Raw genomic sequence first — 23,808 nt, 5'->3', positions numbered from 1 at the left:
AACGGGTATAACAACAGTAAATTAAATAAAGATTAAGGGATTTCAGTTCAGAACAAGCTCTATTAGACAACTCAGCATGAGTGGATCGTGAAAAAAATCGAGATTCAGGCAAGTTTGTGCAACAGACACTTCGAAATCCTGTCACGTACATAAAAATTGCAGTTGTCCAACTGAGAAACTAGCCAAACAAATATGTATAATTAAGTATAATTGATTTCGTGAAATGTGTGCAATTATATACCCGGAGAGGGGAACTGAGCACCGAACATAAGTAAAAGCATTTCGATGTCCATACAAAAAGTCACACAGAGTCGGAGCACACAGGTGAGCATTCATTTGAGGGTGGGTAAGCCGCTAGGAAATCCCCCAAAGAGACTCTGCAGTGCACTTGACATTTAACTGACATCTAAAAACTATGTATAGACAGACATAATGAAATGTAATTACAAACCGGCCAAGCCAACATTGAGTAGGTCACTGTTGTTGAAGACGACCGCCCTTAACGATACTGCAATTAACCTGGGGGAGGAAGCTAAAATTGATTTTGCCATTTGTCGCTGGATAATGCCTGAGTAAACGTCTGGTCGAAAAGTACTTCAGAAAATCCAACTGGCATTACGCCAATGCAAAGGACAACTTATCTCTGACAGGCTAATGGTCGGGAAAAGCCGAACCAAATAATGATTAAAAATTTATGGGACACTTGAACGTCCAAGGGAATAAAAGCAAACGGAACGACTTAAAGTTTACTTTGGTAGCCAGACACCGATATTATTGTCCCATAGCTATACGGTTGCGTATCTCGAACATTTCATGATAAATTTCGTTTGGCCTCGATTTTAATTCTCCCCCAAGATTGATGGGGTAAACAAGAGTTGGCAGGTAAAATGTAGTTAACAGTCAGTGCATATCATTAAATTATTTATGATGAATAGGTGCAACAAATTTGTGTTCAAAAGAAAATATGAGCAATTAACAAAAGGTGAAAGCTAAAAGCTTTTATCAAGTCCACATTGTAAATTCCGTCTAATAATTCCCGCAAGCACCGCTTAAACTGTTAATTAGAGTTCCTATTAACTCACTGTTTGCACACACCTTTGCCTGATGAAGTCCCCGAGCAACTTTTAGGGCAGAAAACCCCAAACCATTAGTTTTAGTTTTTTTTTTTACTTAACTATGGTCTTTAATGTGAACTTTTTTATTACCTTTTGCCTCTTCATGGTGCACTCCAAAACCAAATTTTCTATTTAACTCAGAAGAGGTAACCTAGACACCCAATTTATAGCCAGGGTGCATCATGAAAGTTAACCAAAGTCTGACTTCAGCTTATTTTTTGTCACTTAAGGTTCAAATATATTATATCCCCTGGATCATTATTCATCTACAGGTAGCTACAAGGACGAACGAAAGGAACACAGCTTACAACCACGATTTTCACTGGGGAACGGATATCTGCTACCTCTCGATTACCATGCAAACATTCAATCGAAACGAATTCCAATTCAATGAAAATAAATGAGCACGACAAATAGCTGACTCCTGCACACACACTTACGAACACAGAAGACAAAGAAATTTGACTGTACTTTTCGGTAGAGGGGAAAGTGGTAGGAAGGGATTACAAACGGCAGCCAAGCACGCCAAGAGCTCGCCACTTGTTTATTTATACTTAAGATAGCAAAGACAGCCGCTCATCGGTGACAGTAGGCTGGCTACACTGAGAAAAAACAAGAAAGACCGCTTTTGTCGAGTTAAATACCCGTTACTCAGCTAACAAATTTCAAAATAATTGTTCTCCCATCTGCCTTAGCAACACTAAATAAATCTGCGCTGCGTTAAAGTTACTAAAATCTGATTTTCAGATCCCAAATCCCTAGCTTTTATAGTTTCGAAGATTTCGATACAGACGGACAGAAGGAGAGACAGACAGACGGACAGATAGACAGACGTGGCTAAATCGACTCGGCTATAGCAGCTGATCAATAAAATATATGCTTTATACGGTTTTTTTTTTTTAAAAGGATAACGGAAGCTAACTTCGGCAAGCCAAAGTTTTAACACCCTTGCAGTCAAGGGATGGATCCGAGTTGATAAAAATCCAGTATAATAGGCAAGCAAAGCAAGATATAGAAACAATTAGTCGTCCGACCGACAAGATAAGAAGCATATTTTACAACTTCATAATACTTTCTGCAAGGATATAATAGTGGATTAGCCATTTGACATGTAGTAAACTATCTCAGACTTTAGGATTGAGCCTTTTCTTTGCGTTGATTATAACATAAGTAACTGGTCACCGATATCTAACTTTACATCAGACTAATTTGGTAAAACTAATGGGCTTTCTACAAAAAATCGCATATCGTAGCTTTCTCTCAGTATTGTTTATTCAATACAGCTTATTTTCTCTGTGTAAGAAGTGGCAGGTAACATAAGAATTCAACTTACCACCGCCGCAGGTGGCGGAGCACTGCGACATCGGTGCCATCTCCCAGTAATAAAGTGGTTGGGAGCAAGAATTGCCATCGCCGCCGCACACTCCGCAACCGTCGATTTTCTTTGTCGAGCCGATTTTTAAATCGCAGCCAACGCGCTAGAAAGAGATGACAGACCTCTGGCGTTAGAATGTGATAGGCACAGTAAAAGCCAAATGGTAAATAATAATGGCTGCAAAAATAATGTGTAAATCAACTGTTAGTGGTATCAATAGCGTAACAGCCAAAAAATATGAAAATCAATGAGAAATGATCCTTGACATAATCAGAGGCATAGAGCAGAAACACAACAAGAGGGAACGCTGTAGTCGAGTTCCCCGACTATTAAATACCCGTTACTCAGCTTACAAATTTCAAAATAAATATTCCCCCACAAAAAAATCGGGTTTTAGCTAGAGCCATCTGCTGAACTGTATTGACAATACTACAAGCAAAAAACCGATCAGCAAGCCACTCCTCGCTACCAACTACCGCATCTAATGCAGAGCAGCGGCAGAGCGCCGGCAAAGCCCGACTCGAACAATACGAAACCGCTGTCGGCAAACACTTTGACAAGTTTTCCTGTGCAAATTGCTCACACTTAGTAACGGGTATAAAAAAAACGGGCACTTGAGCCTCTTTGAATACTTGGTACGCCTTTTTGTTTTGGAAAAAAAACGAAATATTTTTTGAAGGTTGATTAGAATGTGTACATTAAACCTGCAATTTTTAAGATTTCGGTAATCCATCGGCAGTTGGGACGTAAGTTAAAAAATTTCGCAAACTAATCTTTTAATTTCTTACACAAATTATATTACATTTATTTAGATTAAGAGTTGAAGAAAACTGAAAAAAAAATGTTTCTTAACCCAAGAACGGCTCAAATCCCCACCTAAACAAAACTACCAAAGCTATTTACAACTCAGATCTGCAAAGCTTCATAAAAAGGAAAACGAAATTGAAGCCCTGACTTTCCATTAATTCGGGACACCTACGCTAAGAACTTATGCAGACACCCAGATTTCGAGTGTTACTTTTGCCGGCTTTCTGTTTTTCGGCTGGTTTGTGTATGTGAACCGCAAGACGCAAAGTCATAGCCCGTGGCTCGCATAACAAGCCGACAAGCAGGAAGCAAGCTCTTCGATTTATTTAGAACAGATACACATACTACCTATATACAAATATCAAAGTATCCACAAACGAATGCCTCTGGCCGCTGCCAACGCCGCTGCTGCTGCGCACCCTCTGTTTGGCGACAAATAAAACACAACGTAAGCCGCTTGACATATTGGCGTTTATTACAACAAATTGGTGTGCCGATTTGGCGGCATTACAGCACAGCAAGAAGCCACACGAAACTTGGATAAGATGCCGTACTCCCATTGCCAAGCAAACAGGCCTGTAGGTACGTGTGTGCCAGCTTGCTGGAACTGAAACTGAATCAAAACTCAAACAGTCGGTTCGAGAGAAAAACCCCTCAGGCTGAACCCAAGTTTTGTCGTCTCTGCTGCGGCTGTCGCCAACTTCGTTTGACATTGTTGTAGTTGTAATCCTGCCAAGCAGTGGCTATGCAGGCCGACGAGGGTTTCCCGTAAATATCATCATAAAATTTAACGTATTACTTTAAAGTCTATTACTTTAATTGCATCATTATACAAAAAATAAAGCACCGAAAACATGTTCACAAGAACGTAGCAATTGGTAGAGAGTTCCAGACTAATTGTGTCGGTAACCACACATTAGCAAACTTTCCCGTGCAAAATACTCACACAAACCAAGTGCGAGCATTTATTAGTATGTGTACTCTGCGCTGTTTTTCAGGCACGAACTCCGTTTTTCGAATATGCAGTGACGTCATTATAAAACAAAATGGCCAATAAATAGCAAAATAATATATCGATTTTGAAAATTTTGTGTTTACCGAAAGATATGGGCGAAACACACACACAAGTCCTTATAACTAATTTCTAACATGTCTTGAAGTGTGCGTGGCTCCGTTTGGAAAAAAACTTGAAACTTATAGTTTCCAAGATCTCGAAGCTTATACTCGTCTCTTGATCCTCATCAAGAATGTAGGAAAGGCTTCTTTCTACCTTTTACATACCCTTCAACAAATACAATTTTCCCTCTTACTCTACAAGTAATGCCACAGCAAACAAATGGAAAGTTGGTTTAGATATTAAAATCCAAAGAATATTACTGACGAAAGTAGTAAGTAAAGTATATATTATATTAATACTAATTCTAGATCACTTTATTTTAAATTCAACGCTTTATAAACAAACTTACATAATTTTTTAAACCAATGCAAAACGAAAAGAAACTGACGCTTCAGTCCTTCACAAAATTTACTTGGCCAAAAATGAGTCTTCACACCCCAAAACAAATTTTTCGGCCGCCCCTCGACACCCATGTCAACATATAGTAGCATACTTTGAAGCGCACTTCGTGGCCCAGGGAGCAGTTCTTGCTACCCGTTGCCTACCCATTGCCCTGGGGCACGCTTTATTGGCATTTCAATAGTTGACTTTTGACGGCACCAGCAACGGCAGTGGAAACCTGCCTGCCCCGCCCACCCTTTCCGGTCGCCCACTTAATGATTTATATATGCGCTGGAGCATAATGATACAAAGACGCTTGTGTTATGCAATCTACATACATATACATATGCTTAACGCTCTCCCGACGAGCTTCGTAGTGAGAGTAGCTTTTGTTTTTGCCAGTCAGGGCTTTTGCCAATGCCCAAGCCTACCTCGCCTCCAAAATTGTAATTTATCATATTTTGCCAAGCCGATTGGGAGCAGGTGGAAGGGACGGTTTGAACCGGAAGAAAATGGGGAAAGCTTCACCCACCCACGCCGACTCTTGTTTCCCCGAAGTTTGCCCAAATAGGACTCACCTGACATTTTCCTTGGATGCACATATCCAGGCTGCCGGAGCGACAGCGGGTTCCATCTTGGACCCTTGCCGACAGTTGCACAATGACGCTCTGCTCATCGTAGTGCTCCGCCTCCTCGGCATTCCCGCCTCCCGTCTCACGGGAAATGTCTTCGACGAGATGCGCCGGATGTCCCCTGCGGATGGAGAATATTTGTTGCATGAATTTAATGTAAAAGCCGTATACTGCTGCTATTAATTTAAGAACTGATGAAGTATTAAATAATACTAAAGCTCAGATACCTAAATAAAATAATTAGAATTTACATTGCTTAAGAATGCCCCGACTTAAGGGCTTGCAACGACTTCTATAATATTTGTATAATAAAATACTAATTATTTTAATACAAAAATAAACTAAAACTTTAAACTTTAAACTATAACCCTAATAGTCCAACTTCCAACTATTTTATTTGCTACCCATACAAAATCCATTTAATCAATCCAAACATATTCTAGATTAAAGCGTCTAATTTTTCACATATCTTCATACAAATTTAGTCTTTTCTTTTGGATATCATCCGCTTATAAATTGCTTTCATTGCCGCAAGTTTCTCTTGCCCGATTACGTTTGAAACTAAATTGTTGAAATTTAAGGCTTACCAAATGATTTATTTCGCCCGCATATGTGTGCAAAAAAACCGACAGAAGGAGTTTGGGGAAAAAACCCAAACGGATTAACCGCAGTGACTGGAAACCGCAGAATCCTAAACCCAACACTGCTGCCACTAATTTGAACCGCAAAAAGGGGAAAATGCTACAACACAAAAATAGAAAAAGAACAACAGCGTTTTTTTATTGTCACAGACCGAGGGACCGGAGCGGTATCACCGCCAACTAAGCCGCAGGACGTAACTGAAAGCCACTTAAAGCGACACCGCATGGCTGGCCAAACGGAATGTCTGATGAATAATGAGCCCACATCCGACTGGACCAGCTGCAGCATAGTCCGATTAAGAGTGGCCGTGATTTTTCTCTGCAACAAGCCACGCCTTTAAAAAGTATTAATAAATAAAAATAAAAAAGTAATAACAGATATTTTCATGCATGACATAAAAAAATATTGTCGGAAAAATGAGTGAACAAAAAAATTATTGAAGGGGTGGTAGTGTTTTAAACTTTTTTTTTCTGAACTATCAATATGTTGAGAATATTCTTTACGAATTTCAAGTCAATCCGAGTAAAACTAACGGAATTACAGCGTTTCAAACGACCGGCCGAGCTACCAGAAACTTTAGATCGATTTTCCCGAAAACGCCTTTTTTTAAGTTCGTGAACATCAAAACACAAAATCTACTGAACCGATCCTTTCTTCACATAGATCAGCAAGTAATCACAATGATTTTTGTTTTTGTTTTTATTTCTATTTTTATACTCTTGCAGAGGGTGCCATAGGAACTAACAAATAATTGAGGTGCAAAACATCATGGCTTCAATGTTTTTAAACATATACTCAAGTCAATCATAATTTTAATGTTTTCAAGAATATTTAATTTTTGCAATAGCTGCAAGGGTATATAAAGTTCGGGCTTGCCGAAGCTTGCTACCTTTCTTGTTTTAGCTAAAATCGCGTTCTTCACTTCAAAGTGCTCAAAAAAATTGAAAAAAAAACTCTTTACGCCTCCGTAGATATACGGTTACCGGCTTATTTTTCATTATTTGTCTAAGAAAATTTGTTCTTACATTCTTTAAAAATTGTAAAATAAAATGTAATTAAATTAAAAAAAAAATAATATCATAGACGTCGCCGCAAAAAGTTTATAAAAATATACGTTTTTTTCGTCAAGGCCCACTTGGAGTTGATTGTGAGTGCACTTCCCCAGCCGCCCAGCCACACTCACCTGCATGTGAGCGCGCAGGGTTCGACGTAATCGTAATGGGGAGTCCACTTGTACAGGGTGCCGTCGTAGGGGACATCGTTGTAGGCGGCACATTGGCTGGAGCGGAAATCCTGCTGCTCCGGACACGGCTGCATGTTGCAGATGCGATAGCGGGCGCTCTCGCCGCGGCAACTGCCGGTGTTGCCGTTGCCGCACCTACGCATCTGTTGCATGATGCCACCGTCGCAGGTGCGCGAGCAGGTCGACCAATCCGACCAGGACGACCACTGGCCGGCTCCACTGCCTCCACCACCTGCTGCACTCTGACTTTTTGCCCGCTTTTGTTGCTGCAAATGGGCAGTGGCATTTGTGGGTTTATTGGGCCGTGCTTTGGCGAATGAAAAGCCCAGGCTACTTACTTCCAGTTCATTTTCTAAGTCAGATGCTGTGTTCCATGTGTCGTCGAATGCTTGACTCGCATTCAGCTTCTTCGCCCAGGCGGCTCGAATGTCCAATAAGCAGAGAGTGGTCTGAATATGAAATGAATGGTTGAAATAGGAGATTAAAAATAATTTCGGCAGTAACCCTTTTCAGGGGATGTGGTTTAAATCTACTAAAAAACTTGATGGGCTGGAAACCATGAGAGATATGATTTTTAGTTATTGGACTTTAAAAGAAGAAAAAACTCTATATTTTAATTTTCTGAATAGTTGTCAAAAGCAATAATAAAACTATGTTGCAAATACAATAATTAACCAGCTTTAATCCATTATTTTTAAAATATTTAATTATAGTCTAACTAAGCTTTTTATCAGAAATGAACGCACTGCTTATATTTAAAGTTTAGAAACCTTTTATTTTCGCAATTATTTCCGCACTCAATAACCACTCCATTGTACCCACTTACAAAACTATATAGTTCGTGGCGTACTGCCAACTTAAGCTCAATAACGCGATGCAAAGTATGTCACATATTTGACATTTAGGGTTCAAGCCTCAGAGAAAGCTCTTTGCATTGATATAAATTGATTTCTTTCGCACGCGCCGTTCCCGTTAGTCACGTTAACAATTTGCATTTGTGTTCCTGCCTTGGGTTTTCCTGTTTTTCATACCGATGGCACATTAACCCTGGAACACGCATCACGTCTTTGTACGTAAAGAAGGCCAGAAATTGAAAGAAATCTCGTCAATGCACAGTGGGCAACAAATAACGAATGCCCGGACTAACTAAAAATACAAAGAAAATGCTGCCTGTAGGCAACAGTGGGCATGAAAGGATCTTGATCTTAATTCAAAAAAAAAAACTATGCAAGCTACGGCAATCCGAACCCTTTGCAGTTATTGCAAAAGTTAAATATTCTTTGAAGCATCAAAATTTAAAATATTAAAAAACATAAGATCTATGATGATATTCAATATAATTATTGGATCGCTTTCCGATTTATTCTGAATTATTAGACCATTACTATGCTAACATTTTTTCTTCATTTATTTTTTGTAATATTCCGATTGTTCCCATGGGGCTATATGATATAGTCGTCCGATTTTTATCAAATTCAAACCGTAAATCTAAAACAATAAACCTTCACTAAATATCGAAAAACTAAAAAAATAATTAAAAAACAGCAAAGTTATAATTGTTCCAATTGCTCCGACTTATATACTACCTGCCTATACAAAAATAATTGTGGGGCTAGTTTTAGCTTTAAAACTGAGAGACTAGTTGACGTAGAAATGGACAGACGGACATGGCTAGATCGACTCTCCTAGTAATGCTAATCAATATATATATATTATATATATAAATATATATTATTATACTCCCAAAAATTCGATTCGCATTCACTGTCGCCGTGTCAATGGTTCAGGGAGCAACAAAATCGTAGCTTTGGGTTGAGTATGCTAATACCTTTAGTTGTCTTCTCCTGCTGTAGCTGCTTCTTAATAGCGTGTCGCGAAATGTCCATGTACTTCAATTTTCCGAAAACTAGTTTCTTATACGTATATTTTATATATATCGTGTGGGCAAGTACATGCAATCAGTGTGTAAGTGCTTATCATAGGAAGCAGAATCCATTAAGTTTGTAAGTATTTTGAAATATTAACTTAAGTCGAAATTATGCAGTTCCTAATGACTAAGCTTATATTAGTTCCCTAAGTTATATAACATTTTGTATACATGTTAAACAGTTAAATGACAAGTTGGCCCCATTTTTTTTCACCACGCAATTTTTAATGTTATTGTAGCTTTCTAAAAAAAGAATCAATAAATCAAGCTTAGATTGGTAGCGATAGCGATTTTAGACTCCATATGATCTCCCACAAGCGCCTTAGGCATCCGAGTCAATTAAGTTAAATTAAGTTATAAGCGGTGTTCACTTAATCGCTGAAACATATCTGCCAAATCTCATGTCAGCTTGGGGGCAACCCAAAATGAACAAACAAAAACGCAAGTGGCTAACAACTAGTCGACTTAACAACTTTCTGTGTAAGTTAAGAACTGAGTCCTCTGAACTTCTCTTTTCTAGCAAAGAACAATAAACCGTATCACCGAAATGGTTGGGGTGCAATCTTAAAGGCAAATCAGCGAAAAACGGACCTGAGGCAATGTAAAAGTCAACAGCCACAAACATATCCCAGCGAGTGTGTGGCCAGAGAAGGGAGCTCGTACAACATCCGAAACGGAAGCTCATACCATTTAAATTATCTGCTGCATGAAACTTGATCTAACCCAAAGAATCGCCCTCTCCTCTCCCTCGCATTTGATTGCAGTTTGGATAAAAGGAAATAGGTAGTACGTATCGCAAGGCCAACAAGATAGAATGCCCGATGCCTCATATGTCCATCCATGCGGTTAGTATCTATTACCACGATTTAGGTGCTGCCACCCTCCGATAACACGCTGTCTTTATGGAAATGTTGAAGCCTAAGCGCCCACTGTACAAACAGTAGAAAAACAAATGACGAACATACTTAGGACTTAGCTCTGACCACCATCGCAATGACGACAGATGTGTACCCTCCCTCTCCAACAGACAAGAAACTGGGTATTAGTTTGAATGCGGTTGGGTTGTGTAAGGAAAACATCGGCAAACAGTATTGGGCAAGGCCATCACACTTTTTGCACAAGCATTTTGCGAATTCTGTAATTATTTATTTATGAGTTAAAAACGTTTCAATAACTCATTTTTGCCTTTCTATGTCGAGTTATACGGTCTTTTACGGGTTTGTGGGCTTGTCGTCGTGGGAAAGAATTCGTTGTAGGTGGTAAGTTAATCATAGTTCCGTAAAGGAGGGATAGAACCGCGAATGCTGATGAAATTTAGTATATACGTAAATAGGCCAGAAGTTGGGAATGGTCGATTGTTTGGAGAAAGCCAATTGTTTTTTGTGCTTATGTTAAAAACAAAGTCTATTTAATCAGTTTCGGCATAAAATGAACAAGCTTTTAGTACCAGCCTGATTTTAATGAAATGATAATCAGTTGTTATTCGATTTATATTTTCTGTAAAAAAGTTGTTGGTATTAGATACAAGAACTTAAGTAATTTTTTGGAAAACATTATCAAATGATAATTGATTACAAATAAGTATAAATTCTAATGGAACGAACTTCATCTCGATCAAGAATGGAAGTTCATATACCCTTACAGTTCTTTTAAAAATTAAATATTCTTGAAAACATTTAAATTTTGATTAACTTGCGCATATGTTTAAAAACATTGAAGCTATGATGATTTGCAGCTCAATTATTCAATAGTTCCTATGGCAGCTATATAAAATATCGTTTTCCGATTTTAATAAATTATTAATAAGTCGAAAAGAATTAAAAGAAGCAAGAAAGAAAGCAAACTTTGGCAAGCCGAAGTTTATATACCCTGGTAGCTATTGCAAACATTGAAACTATTATTTTTTATATATTTTTATTTTTTCTATTTAAACCGTAATTCTGAAATATTTTAATATTACTATATGTCGAAGAACTAAAAAAAATTAAAAAACAGCAAAGTTATAAATTTTTTTTTATTTTTTTTTTCGATTGTTCCCATGGGAGCTATATGCTATAGTCGTCCGATCCGGCTCGTTCCGACATATATATATATATATCATTTTGAATATATGCTGATTCAAACGATTCGGTATAAAAAACTAAGAACTGTTAATCCACTACATCAAAATAATCCCCCGTTTTACAACCTTCTGTACCAGCCAGTTGTCAGCCAAGTCTATTTTCAAAGACAGAGTCAGATACAGTTTGGTACATCAGATAGGCAACTGGGAAGTAAACTGGTACGGCAGGAATTTTTTGCATAAATACTGGGGTATGGTTGGTTAGGTCGGGGCTGAACGGACTGCGGCCCTCCAGGATGCTGTGGCCCTATGGCAATCGTGAGTGAGTCAAACAGACGATTAGACTGTCAAAGATGACGACGAGGACTGCTACGGGGATGTGAATTGGAGTGGAGTCGGGGGTCCTGTTCAGGTAAACGCTGTTCCGTCAGTTGATTGTATCGTACTGAGAGCTGGGGGATGAAGTGCCAGTATATATGTACTTCAGTTGGATAATGTGTCTGTAGCGTCACATCAGTTATTTATTCAAAGCGAAAGCGGCAGGCAGCGCAAAACGTCAATGAGCTAAAATTTCTATATGCGAAGGTTGTAAAGGTTGCTGCCACAAAACAGGAGGTAGATCCGATGGGGTGGGATCAGAGTATAATGGCTAGGACAAAGTCAAGCCTGTGTCGCTACCGCCACAGCCACAGCAGCAACAGTAACATCAGAAACCGAAACGTTGACATGACAAGGGATAGATGGATGGATGAACTGGGTTCTGGGCTTTTGGGTCTCTGAATTGATGGTTCTGCTCCGGTCTTACTTCCGACATTGGGGGCCTGTCTAACCTGTCCGAATGTCTAGGCCTGTCTATCCTTTTGACTGACATTACTTTGTCATTAATTTTCGATGGCAACACTTAACGTATTTGGAAGCAAAGGTCAAGTGTCATAGTCCGCATCCTTCCAAAAATAAAACTTCAAGTTAGGGTAAAGAATTTCAATGACGCAATTCAGAGAGACAGAGAGATAGTGAACCAACTCACGCATCCCGTCTGACCGTCTCCCTCTATAATGCCATTTAACGGCTGTAAGTGGCCAAGGGCTAAGCCGTTGTTAACTGTTTCCGGCTTTAGATGCAACCTGTCTCGACTCTCGACCCAATATGGCTTCGCTTTGACCTCCAACTATACGTTAGCCACTGTAAACGGATTTGTTTGGGTCGAATTGAATTGGGTTGCCCAGAAGCGTAGATGTTATGAGGTGGGACTGTTATGCGATATGTTAAAAATCTGGTGCGCGGGACAAAAGGAACAAGAGCCCTGCACTTAAGAAACCAAAACAGTGTTTGGATATCCAAAGAATTTTAAGCATGAAAGAGTGACTAGTGCATTAATTTATAAGACTTGTCTTGTAGCGCTAGGATAAGAATTAAAATAAATGAATAAATAAATAAATAAATAAATGAATAAATAAATAAATAAATAAATAAATAAATAAATAAATAAATAAACAAATAAATAATAATAAATAAATAAAAATAATTAAATAACAATAAATAAATAAATAAATAAATAAATAAATAATAAATAAATAAATAAATAAATAAATAAATAATAAATAAATAAATAAATAAATAAATAAATAAATAAATAAATAAATAAATAAATAAATACAAATTATTTCAACGTAGTGTAAACTAGCATTTTTCTCAAAACATATATTATTAAAAATGGATTAAGTTACTCAAGGCATTATCCATAGAGTAAGAAACTATAGTATATATATAGTATATAGTATAACATAGCTTTAACTACAACGCAGTATAACAAAACGAGAATTTGTAAAGAGATATTTTGTAAATATAGACTGTTCTAAGCACAGCTTGATACTTAGATTAACTTTTACGCACGTGGTTCAAGCAAAATTACTTGGGGCTTGAAAATCTTTGTATTTATTTCAATGTTACAGCGAATAAAAATTTAAAAATCTTGTAAATAGAGATGAAGGCTTTGTTAAAGCCCTCAGAAGTCGTTATCATAAGAAGTACAAAATGTATATATTTATGTATATATAGACAAAAACTTAAAGGAGTAAGGCATTTTTTCCAATTAGATACTTTGCTCTACAAGTACTTTCGGGTACCCTCGGTAAAAGTTATGATTCCTCATAAAAACATCCTTTGAACTATTAACTACCAAATCCGATTTCGTGAAGTTTGCATCCAGCATATCTTCTGATACGAGAACAAACACCCATATGACCCGTATTAACAAAAACATTTTAGATTTTTAAACTTTTGATGATGTAGATGCAAAGAATCAAAACCAAAATTTTTTTGTTGCCATTTTTAAAATTTGATATATCTAAAATTATTAAATATTTGTTAGTGGTTAAAAAGTTCAATCTTTTGAGTAGACAATATGCTTTATTTCAGCTCCTTAGCTAACACTTTTTATTGGATATATAATAGTAATAAGTGATCTCGTCTTAGAGTGTTTTCTTTTTGTATTTTACTAAGTACATTTTTTTTTCTGTGTTAATGCAATAACCAATTGTTCTTTCTTGTATGAAACTCATCGCATATATGTTACACAAAAAGTTAATCCATAAAGAATATAAAAGAAACAACAAAAAGCTAAAACCGAAAATAAAAAGCCAAGTAAATAAAAAACAAACAAAAATTTTGATTCGTGCCAAAAACTTTGTCGATAAATATCATCGATGGCTTGATGAGTTCTAGAAACCATACATTGCAGTGGGCATAAGGCAAATTCTGGCAGTAGAAATTTTTGTTTTTTGGGGGCCTTTGATGCTTTGCGTGTCGGAAAGTCATTAACTCAAAACGGCATCGAAATAAAATTGAAATGAAATGCACGACATGCCGTTTGTTAAACCGTCAAAAAGGTTCGAGAGAGGTAGTGGGTGTTAAAATGGACTTGAGGACAGGGTTAAAAAAACAGCAAGAGCGACAGACAACCTGAAACAGAACCAGTAGCAGTCACAGGACTACATAAGAATATTACAAATAGTATGTCTGTTCTACACGTTCGAACAGTGCGTTGAAAAGAGAGGGCTAGAACAGGATCGGGTGAATGTAAAAGAGTCAGCGAGTCTGAAACGGAATGCCCGAGCAAGACTTGTCTAGAGTTGGTACGTGATATTTGCGCAAAAGACGTGAATTTCAAGTGGCGCGGACAATCCCAATCCCTTTCCATCCAGCAAACCAACACACCATGTGTGGAGGTAGAACAGGAGGGACGCAAGCAACTTAAAATTGAGTTTTCAATTTATTAATTGCTCGAGGAAATGCTAGGACAGGGTGTTGTTCGATTTTTCCTTTTATAAGGAAATATTCCAGAGTAGTTAGTTTCCAAATTTAAGAACCCTTTTCCAAAGTTTGTGACAAAAAATAAATAAATATAAATAAATTTGCGATAGTAATAAGTAGTGGCTGGCAGATACTTTTAAACGGTACTAACTTAGGTTGGGTTAGTACGGTGGTGGTTGAGTCAAAAGCAACCACCCACTGGAGTTTAAGAAAGACCCATTTTTGATGCCGCAAGGACTGGACTATGTAAATGTGAATGTGCCTCGCGATATGTCTTATGGAAAATATGAACCCAGTTACAAAGTTTTGCGGGTACCTAGCTTGTACCTTTGGGGTAATAAGAGTCGCAATGCATGAGTTCCCCATACCACTGAATGGGCTGATCTTTGGAGAGAGTGGAGCTTTTTATTTCAGTCATTACCTTATTTATAAAATGGTTTGACTGTATCCTATAGCTCTCATATCTGTCATATTGGTCCTGCGGTTAAATGCAGTTTTTTCGCGCTGTTTATATAATGATTAATAATCACGGATTCAAACCGAATAAATATCGGCTGCGGCTACTGTTATGGTTAGAACCAATATAACTATTTTGGTTCAAATTGTTTATTTCGGTTGTGGCTACGGTACCGCAGCCAAAACAAGTTGCGGCTACCAGAATTGTAATTGTTTAAATAAAACAAAATGTTATATATTTTTAAAATTATAACTTTCTGTTAATGCAAAAAATTAATGATCAGAGCAATAAGATTTTTGCACGTATTATGTTTAAAGTTTCTAGTAGCACATGTAAGTAGTGCATTTATGTACGCTTAGCAACTTCTTATAACCAAATTAATATTATTTACAAGCCAACACATCTTTTTCACGTGTGCAATTTTAGGTATGGATTTGTTTTTGTCTTTTTGTAATCGTTATTCTGTCCGTCCGTTTATATGCAAACTAGTCTCTCAGTTTTAAAGCTATCTGCATGAAACTTTCCCAAAAGTTGTCTTTCTATTGCAGGTAGTATATAAGTCGGAACGAGCCGGATCGGACGACTATAGCATATAGCTCCCATAGGAACAATCGGAAAAATAAATGAAAAATATTATAACTTTTCTGTTTTTTAATTTTTGTTTAGTTCTTCGACATATAGCAATGTTTAATTTCTTTAGAATTATGGTATAAATTTTATCAAAATCGGACGTCTATAGCATATAGCTCCCATAGAAATAATAAAAATATATAAAATAACTATCTAATAATTGAGCTGCAAATAATCATAGTTTCAATGTTTTTTTTTTAGCACATACTCAAGTAAATCATAATTTAAATGTTTTCAAAAGTATTTAATTAATGCAATAGCTGCAAGGGTATATGAACTTCGGCTTGCCGAAGTTTGCTTTCCTTCTTGTTTTTTGTATTCTTTTTTTAGTATTGATATGTATTAAAAAAAATCCACCAAAAGGCAAGCCTTTGCAGAATCTGACAAATTTATTAAGACGTTTTACGACTTGTTTTTTTAGAGAAGACGTAAGCAGAACCGGTACAAATATTTCGGTATCGGTTACGGTTATCCCAGGTTGCTATTTACTTCGGTTACAGTTTTGGCTTGGCAAAAATCAAATTTTTTTCGTTTCCGGTTTCAAAATCTCGGGAATATACAAGCAAGTTTATTTCAAGGCGGCCATCCCGACTTTGAAACATGGTCATTTCCATTGGTAGATACAACAATTTTTCAAATCCAGCTAATATTTTATATATTATTGAGTTATTAAGTCCCCTGCCGCCGCTCTGCCAATGCTCTAACGCTGCCTTGCCGGCTAAACAATATCCTATGCTCAGTTCGACAGATGGCGCCACCGATTGTTTTGTGGGGGATATTTGTTTTGAAATTTGTAACGGGTATCCAATCGTCGTTATTTCTTATTTTTTCCTTATATTACGATGTAATATAATTTGAATCCATTCTTTGTGTTGACTTTCTTTTAGGTTTCTTATTATTATACAGAGGTTTTTTGATCACTTATTTTTGGTATAACTGCGATGATACTAAAGCTTCGTTAGTTGTCAAAGTTACCTTCAGTTCCTTTTGCTCGGAAATAAATTTACTATTCATTCTTACCATTGGCTAAGAAAGTTTCTTTATTTTGTTCGGTTAAAAAACAACTTTCTATTGGCTGGGAATTAATTTATTGTCAACTTGCTGTTTGTGCGCATGAGAACTATTAGAAAAATATCGTACCGTACGAACCAAGTTTTTATACCCTTGCAGAGGGTATTATAATTTCAGTCAGAAGTTTGCAACGCAGTGAAGGAGACGTTTCCGACCCTATAAAGTATATATATTCTTGATCAGCATCACTAGTAGAGTCGATCTAGCCATGTCCGTCTGTCCGTCCGTCTGTCCGTCTGTCCGTCCGTTTATATGCAAACTAGTCTCTCAGTTTTAAAGCTATCTGCATGAAACTTTCCCAAAAGTTGTCTTTCTATTGCAGGTAGTATATAAGTCGGAACGAGCCGGATCGGACGACTATAGCATATAGCTCCCATAGGAACAATCGGAAAAATAAATGAAAAAAATTATAACTTTGCTGTTTTTTAATTTTTTGTTTAGTTCTTCGACATATAGTAATGGTAAAATATTTCCGATTTACGGTTTAAATTTCATCAAAATCGGACGACTATAGCATATAGCTCCCATAGGAACAATCGGAAAAATAAATGAAACAAAATTATAACTTTGCTGTTTTTTAATTTTTTGTTTAGTTCTTCGAGATATAGTAATGGTTTAATATTTCAGAATTACGGTTTTAATTTCATCAAAATCGGACGACTATAGCATATAGCTCCCATAGGAACAATCGGAAAAATAAATGAAAAAAAATTATAACTTTTCTGTTTTTTAGTTTTTTGTTTAGTTCTTCGACATATAGCAATGTTTAATTATTTCAGAATTATGGTATACATTTTATCAAAATCGGACGTCTATAGCATATAGACGTCCTATGGAAATAATAAAAATATATAAAATAACTATCTAATAATTGAGCTGCAAATCATCATAGTTTCAATGTTTTTTTTTAGCACATACTCAAGTAAATCATAATTTAAATGTTTTTAAAAGTATTTAATTAATGCAATAGCTGCAAGGGTATATGAACTTCGGCATTGCCGAAGTTTGCTTTCCTTCTTGTTTTTAATTATTTATCTGTTCTTAAATATCGCTTTTTTAAATATAATCCACATTACCCCATTACCACTTAAATTCCAAAATTCGGACTGAATCCGTCCTTAAGAAAGGCTGCCTTGCTTAAAAGCCCCAACCACTACACCACCCACCGATGCCATAAATCATCTCCCTAAATGGAAAAGCTCCAGTCTTGACTATCCAACTTCTTCAAGTACTCTTGAAAAACACTCACCGAAGAAACTTGTCAACTACGCCTAGGCCATTAACACGCCGGCTCACAACAAGGCAAACACGCAAACAATGGCAGACAAACAAATTTCGGGTAAGACAGACATACCGACAAGTAGTGCAAACAGTAGAGGCTAACGGCACACGCGAACCAGAAACCTTGGGACCTAAGTCAAATTGTAAACGCAGGAGCTATAAGAAGATTTCCAGAATTGAACAGAAAAAACTAAGCAGAGAAGCGAGAAAAATATTTACTACCCGTAACAATAAATCTACTCAAGAAGCGGGCGAACAACAGCTAAAGCCTACACAAAGAAATGGGAACGAGGTTGGCAGCCTGCTCCCAATCACAACAAAAAAGCCGTTCGCGTCACACTTAACAAGGAATCCTTTTCTGAGGAACTGGAACCTTTAATACACCCTCATCGACAAATTGATTCGAAGATTAAATCTTGACGGAATGAATCGGCACTAGAGCCCCAAAAAGGGCAAAAAGGAAGGCGATAAAAAACCACACTGCCACTTTCCTTCTTCGAGGTGATTAAATTTGCCATACATTATGGATTTTCTTAAGGTGTTTTGGGTTGCAGTCCTACAACTAATTACGAAAAATAATCCAGAGCAATGTCCAAAATGTGTTTTCCGTGGCTGGCTTTTCGTTTGAAATAGGATGGTTGCTTTTTCTATTTGCGACTCCTGAGTTGACTAGTCTTTTCCCGCTATTGTTGATTTGTTCGCTTTTGTGGCTGGTTTACCATTTATGCTTAAAACAAATTTGCAGTGACGCCTGCTCAACATTAAAATAAATTACCATAAATGGACAGCCCTCATTACTGACATTTCTCTTTTATACAATTGTTTAATCCAGTACATAAAGTTTATATAGATATCGTGACTATTGTTATTAACAGGAAGAGTCCTTCCACTGGGATTCCCCAACAAAATAATGCAAATTTAAAAACGGGAACAGAACGAAAAAAATCATTAATTTACAGTTTTTTGGCTTGTGCTTCAACCGCTGAATTTATCAGTTATATTCATTATAAAAAAATCATGTTACGTACTCTGTACAGAATAATAATTGCTTCAAGAATGATCGCAGTATCTTACTTTAAATTTTGTTGCAAATAAGCACTAATGAAATTTATCGAAAAAAAAGTGTTTTATACCCTTTCAGAGGGTATTAAAATTTTGGTAAGAAGTTTGTAACGCCGTGAAGGAGACGTTTCCGACCCCCTTAATGTATAAATATTCTTCATCAGGATCAGTTCGTTTCAATACCGTTTCGGATCTCAGTTCAAAAGCTAGCGATCTGAAACTTTCACGGTCATCCTAAAACATGTGTACGCAGATCAAGTTTAAAAAGCGTCCCCGATCCTTTTACCTTTACCTTTTACCTTATCTAGATACTTAAAAAATTAATTAAAATTAAGTGCAAAAAAAACATTGTGTGATGGGTTTTACAAACGCTTGCGCTGCGTTGTTCGATGTTCATAACGGCAGTCGGACAGACAGACGGACATGGCTAGATCAATTCGGCTAATGATCATGATCTAGAATACATATACTTTTAATGGTCAGTCTTATATTCTCCAAGTAACGAAAATCAAAACGAATTATTATTTTCTTGTTGGTAACTTATAGAACATTTTATGCTCAAAGTCAAACTAAACCAATAGAATGCATTGCCGCCTGTTACCACCTTAATCTCCTTTTTTGGGGTTATCAAACACATAACAATAGAGCAGAACAAAATCGCGCCACTTTACCGTGGCTATTGCCATTGGAAACGTGAATATGTTGGAAAATGTGTGTATAGAGGGCAACAAACCAAACCGAACTAAACTTAGCCGAACACAAATAAAGGAAGAGAAAACTAAGCTGAATAGCACGGAATGAATAAAGGAATATACAAAAAAAATGAAAATAAGTAAAAAGAAAGTAAGTTGGAAAGGGCTGCGAACTTGGGGTTGAGCCGACAAAAACCAGATGAAAATCATGAAATATTTCGTACATTAACAATTGTTATACGAAGTTGCCTTTTCCACTTCCCTTCAACGAACTTCTCCCAGCAGCATGCCAATAATAGTTGCATTTGACTTTGTTACCATCCAAAGTCAAAGTTTGGGGGAACGGGAAAGGAAAATGGAATCGAGGAGTCAGCATCTTATGTATTCCATTATGACTGTGTCCATTCCTTGTGCTACTGTTTTTCTTTGACTCTATTTTTTCTAGCATTTTCTTCTCGACTTTCTGGCTCAATTACTCAAAGTTTTTGTGCTCATGCCAATGGAAAGACCAAAAAAGAAAAAATAAATTATGCATTTTAATATAGTATACAATGGTACCAAACCAATCTAATATTTTTGGCATTCATAAGAGAATTAAAGAATTTTGAACCGTTATTATGTAATGATTATTAAATTAAACTTAATTTGAAATCTTATTTTAAAATCAATAATAAATGTGTACGGTTACTTTAAAATGAATTTCTTAAATTTCTAATATTGCCCAAATACTCAATTGTAGGCACGTACTCACATGCAAATTTACTTGTACTTTGTATCTTTAAAAATGGTACATGAACACTTTGTTGTTGTTTGGTTTACTTTTTTTATAGGAATCATAGTTATACATTTACGTCATGTGTTTTTTTTTCTGTAGCATACTTTAAAGTTATGTGTCCTTAAAAGAATCGTTATACCTTGGGGTGATCCTGGACAGGCAGCTCACTTTCCAGAGACACACCACTATGCTTATGCAATCAAAGCTTACAAAGGCTGCAAAAATTTCTTAGCTTCTTTCGTCAAAAACAAAGTTCGCATTTATTAGTCCATTCTAAGCCCTATTTTGAAGTATGCGTTTCAAGTCTTCGGCATTTCGGCTATTTCTGCCCCTTGGTACATGAGAACATAAGATTAGCGATGTTCGTCGGACGCATGCGGAAAATAACCCCAAGTGGCATGGCTATTACCCTATTAACCTGGAGAAAAGGCTCACCTTGAGACCCAACAAAATACTAATAAAGAGATACCACTCACATGATCTTCTACCGAGATTAATATGACAAATTAAATTATAAAACATGATACTAATTAATAATAATAATAATAATAATAATAATAACTTTATCGTTAGAATTAATGTATGGCACATATACTATTATACGTTTTGTAGTTTTTATTTGTAATCTGCATAGGGACCAGTAAAAGTGTTGATTGTTAAAATAATGTATAAAACTTTAAAAAAATCAAGGTGACACTTGACTCTGATATGGCTTAGCTATCAATTAAATAATTAAGTAAATCAAACTGAAAACCCTCAAACATTTTGACTTACACAACTTTAACAGCTATTATCGCGTTCCCACTTAGATATGCACATTCTCCGCATAATTTTATACACACCATTCCGGTACCTGTTCTTAGTGCCACGCCGTCCCATCCCTTTTCGCGCTTCACCTGAAGCAGGTGAGGCTAATCACGTGACATAACAACACGAAAACACGGATGCTGGGCCTTTGGCCACCAATTATTGCGGCCCAGCAGGCTCACGTACACGAGCAGTGGATCTCAAACACACTTTCACAGAAAAATAAAACATAAAGTATGAGATAATATGAAAAAACAATATATAACTTTAACTATACCCTTGCAGAGATTATTATAATTTAGGTCAGAAGTCTGTAACACATAACCCATAAAGTATATTCTCCTGATAGAGAATAGGGGGGAGTGGATATAGTCTGTCCGGCTATCGTCTGTTTCATTACCGTTTGCGAGCTCAGTTTAAAAGCAAGCGATCTGAACCTTTCACAGTCGTCCTAAAACATGTGAACGAAGATTTAGTTTGAAAAGCGTCCCCGATCGAACGTCTATATCCTATAGCTTCCGTAGAAACAATCGGATATGACTTGCAAGAATTGAAGATATTTCGCGCAGAGTAAAAGCTATTGACATGCATCTTTCCATCGCATAGCGCCCATAGGAATAAAAGGGGGAAATCGGTCTAAATTTGATGTTTTTCATGATATTTCGCGCAGTGTATAAGCTATTGACATCAAATTTCCCAGTCCTACTTCCAATTTTCGCTACTTTTTCAATTTTAGCAATTTCGGCATAGTCTGCAGGGTTATTAAAACTTCGGCTTGTCGAAGTTAGCTTCCTTCCTTGTTTTTTTTTTTAAATTTCTTCAAGATATATGGTTTAATGGTTTATTACATTCAGAATTACTATTTAAATTTTATTAAAATCGGAAGACTATATTATATAGCTCCCATTTAAACCTTTTTAACTTCTCTTTTACTTTTTTAATACCTCTGCAAAGGGTATTATAATTTAACTATAAATCAATAAATACATTCCGAGCTTATATCGTAAATTATAATTATCAACTTTGACCAATATGTAAAAAATCGAAAATGTATATACTGTTAATGATTGTCACAATTTAATTGATTTCGACTGATAACTAACAGGAGCAAAATTTTTCATTCCTCATGTAGGTCCGCTATCAAATGCCAAAGTTGACATAGCATTGTTTGCATATCAAGCCCCACTTGAACTCTCAGAGCCGCAAGCTACAGCCCGCATGGAAACAATTTCGAATATATACACCTCTCAGCCGGCAGGCACACAGTCAAGCATATAAACCAGGAGGAGAAGAAACGGAGAATGCCAAAATACGAACAAAAGCTTAACATGAAATATTTATAAATATTACGTGTACGTAATCAAATTGATTGATTTCGCAATTTTACGAATGCCGAAACAAAATGCTAGGACCAGAAGAAACTGGCCAAACAACAAAAGGTCCAAGAGGAGGAAAAGCAGCAAGGATAAAAAAAAACCGAATGTGCTGCTTGAACACTCGGATTATTGGGGCGGGTAACGTCTAAACATCTTAAGTGATTTTCTACCGTTTGTGGGTGGGTGTAGAAAACTAGTCAGATAAAACACATTATGGTAATGTGCACACAGTAACAAGTTACCGACACGCCTCTATTAACATTAAGACATTCCAGCCATCCCCACACAAACTACCACAACGTAAACCTTTACGGCGAAAAAGCCACGGACTCTGCTCTTGACTATTGACCTGAAATACAAATGGGTTGCTTTTGAGGTTTTTTGTATCCACCGCTTCCAAAGTTTCCAAGTATCCGCAATCACACAGCGGCACATGTTGTTGTCAAGAGCAAGAAATCATACTTTATTCGATTGACTTTCGCTTCGTTGAAACGGGAAAAGGGTTTTAAATTCAACGCTTCCAAAAAATTATGATTAATTTGATTTTTTTTTAAATTTAAGAAAATTTATTATGGTACTTGTCTTAGGTCCTGTGTACAAATTTACAAGTGAGAATTTTAAATGGAATTTGAGTTATTTCTTGATAAACGAAGAAGGTTACAAGCCACCATAATATTACACTCTTATTTAACAATAAACCAGGGACCGTAACAACTCTTATTATTACAAACAAAATTAAAAGAAAAAAATATTATTTTTATATAAATTATATAAATTTACAATTAATTACTTAATTTTATTTTTACATTTTATTAAAATATTTAATGCATAAGTCGTATTTTTTCACTCTTCCTAAAAGATTGTAGGGCTTACATTTTTTTGAACTCATACTATTATTTGCGGTCCTTGTGTTTAACTCGTTTTGCTTACCACAAAAAATGCTGCCCAAATTTGTTGAGACTGCCAGTGAATAATCGTCAACATTTTTATCTGCATTTTCTCGTAATCATGATTTCATGCTGCAAGGAGAAATAAATGAGAAAA

At 36.5% G+C, this 23,808-nt stretch overlaps 1 protein-coding gene across 8 annotated transcripts in view; it reads right to left on the bottom strand.

Moving 5' to 3' along the window:
• Positions 1–23,808, bottom strand: part of LOC128253448 (protein madd-4) — a 67,597-nt gene that overhangs the window by 32,642 nt on the left and 11,147 nt on the right. For all 8 annotated transcript variants that reach the window (XM_052981837.1, XM_052981840.1, XM_052981841.1 and 5 more), the window contains exons 3-7: positions 23,695–23,783; positions 7,651–7,761; positions 7,253–7,578; positions 5,374–5,548; positions 2,449–2,593 (exon numbers count right to left, since the gene is read on the bottom strand). In XM_052981837.1, coding sequence (XP_052837797.1) covers positions 2,449–2,593; positions 5,374–5,548; positions 7,253–7,578; positions 7,651–7,761; positions 23,695–23,760 — 823 coding nt within the window. In that variant the 5' untranslated portion in view covers positions 23,761–23,783. The remainder of the gene's footprint in view (positions 1–2,448; positions 2,594–5,373; positions 5,549–7,252; positions 7,579–7,650; positions 7,762–23,694; positions 23,784–23,808) is intronic.

The sequence above is a fragment of the Drosophila gunungcola genome (assembly GCF_025200985.1).
Source record: "Drosophila gunungcola strain Sukarami chromosome 2L unlocalized genomic scaffold, Dgunungcola_SK_2 000008F, whole genome shotgun sequence".
Taxonomy (NCBI): Eukaryota; Metazoa; Arthropoda; class Insecta; order Diptera; family Drosophilidae; genus Drosophila; species Drosophila gunungcola.
The sequence above is the reverse complement of the archived record's forward strand: the minus strand, read 5'-3'. Positions and strand labels throughout refer to the sequence as shown.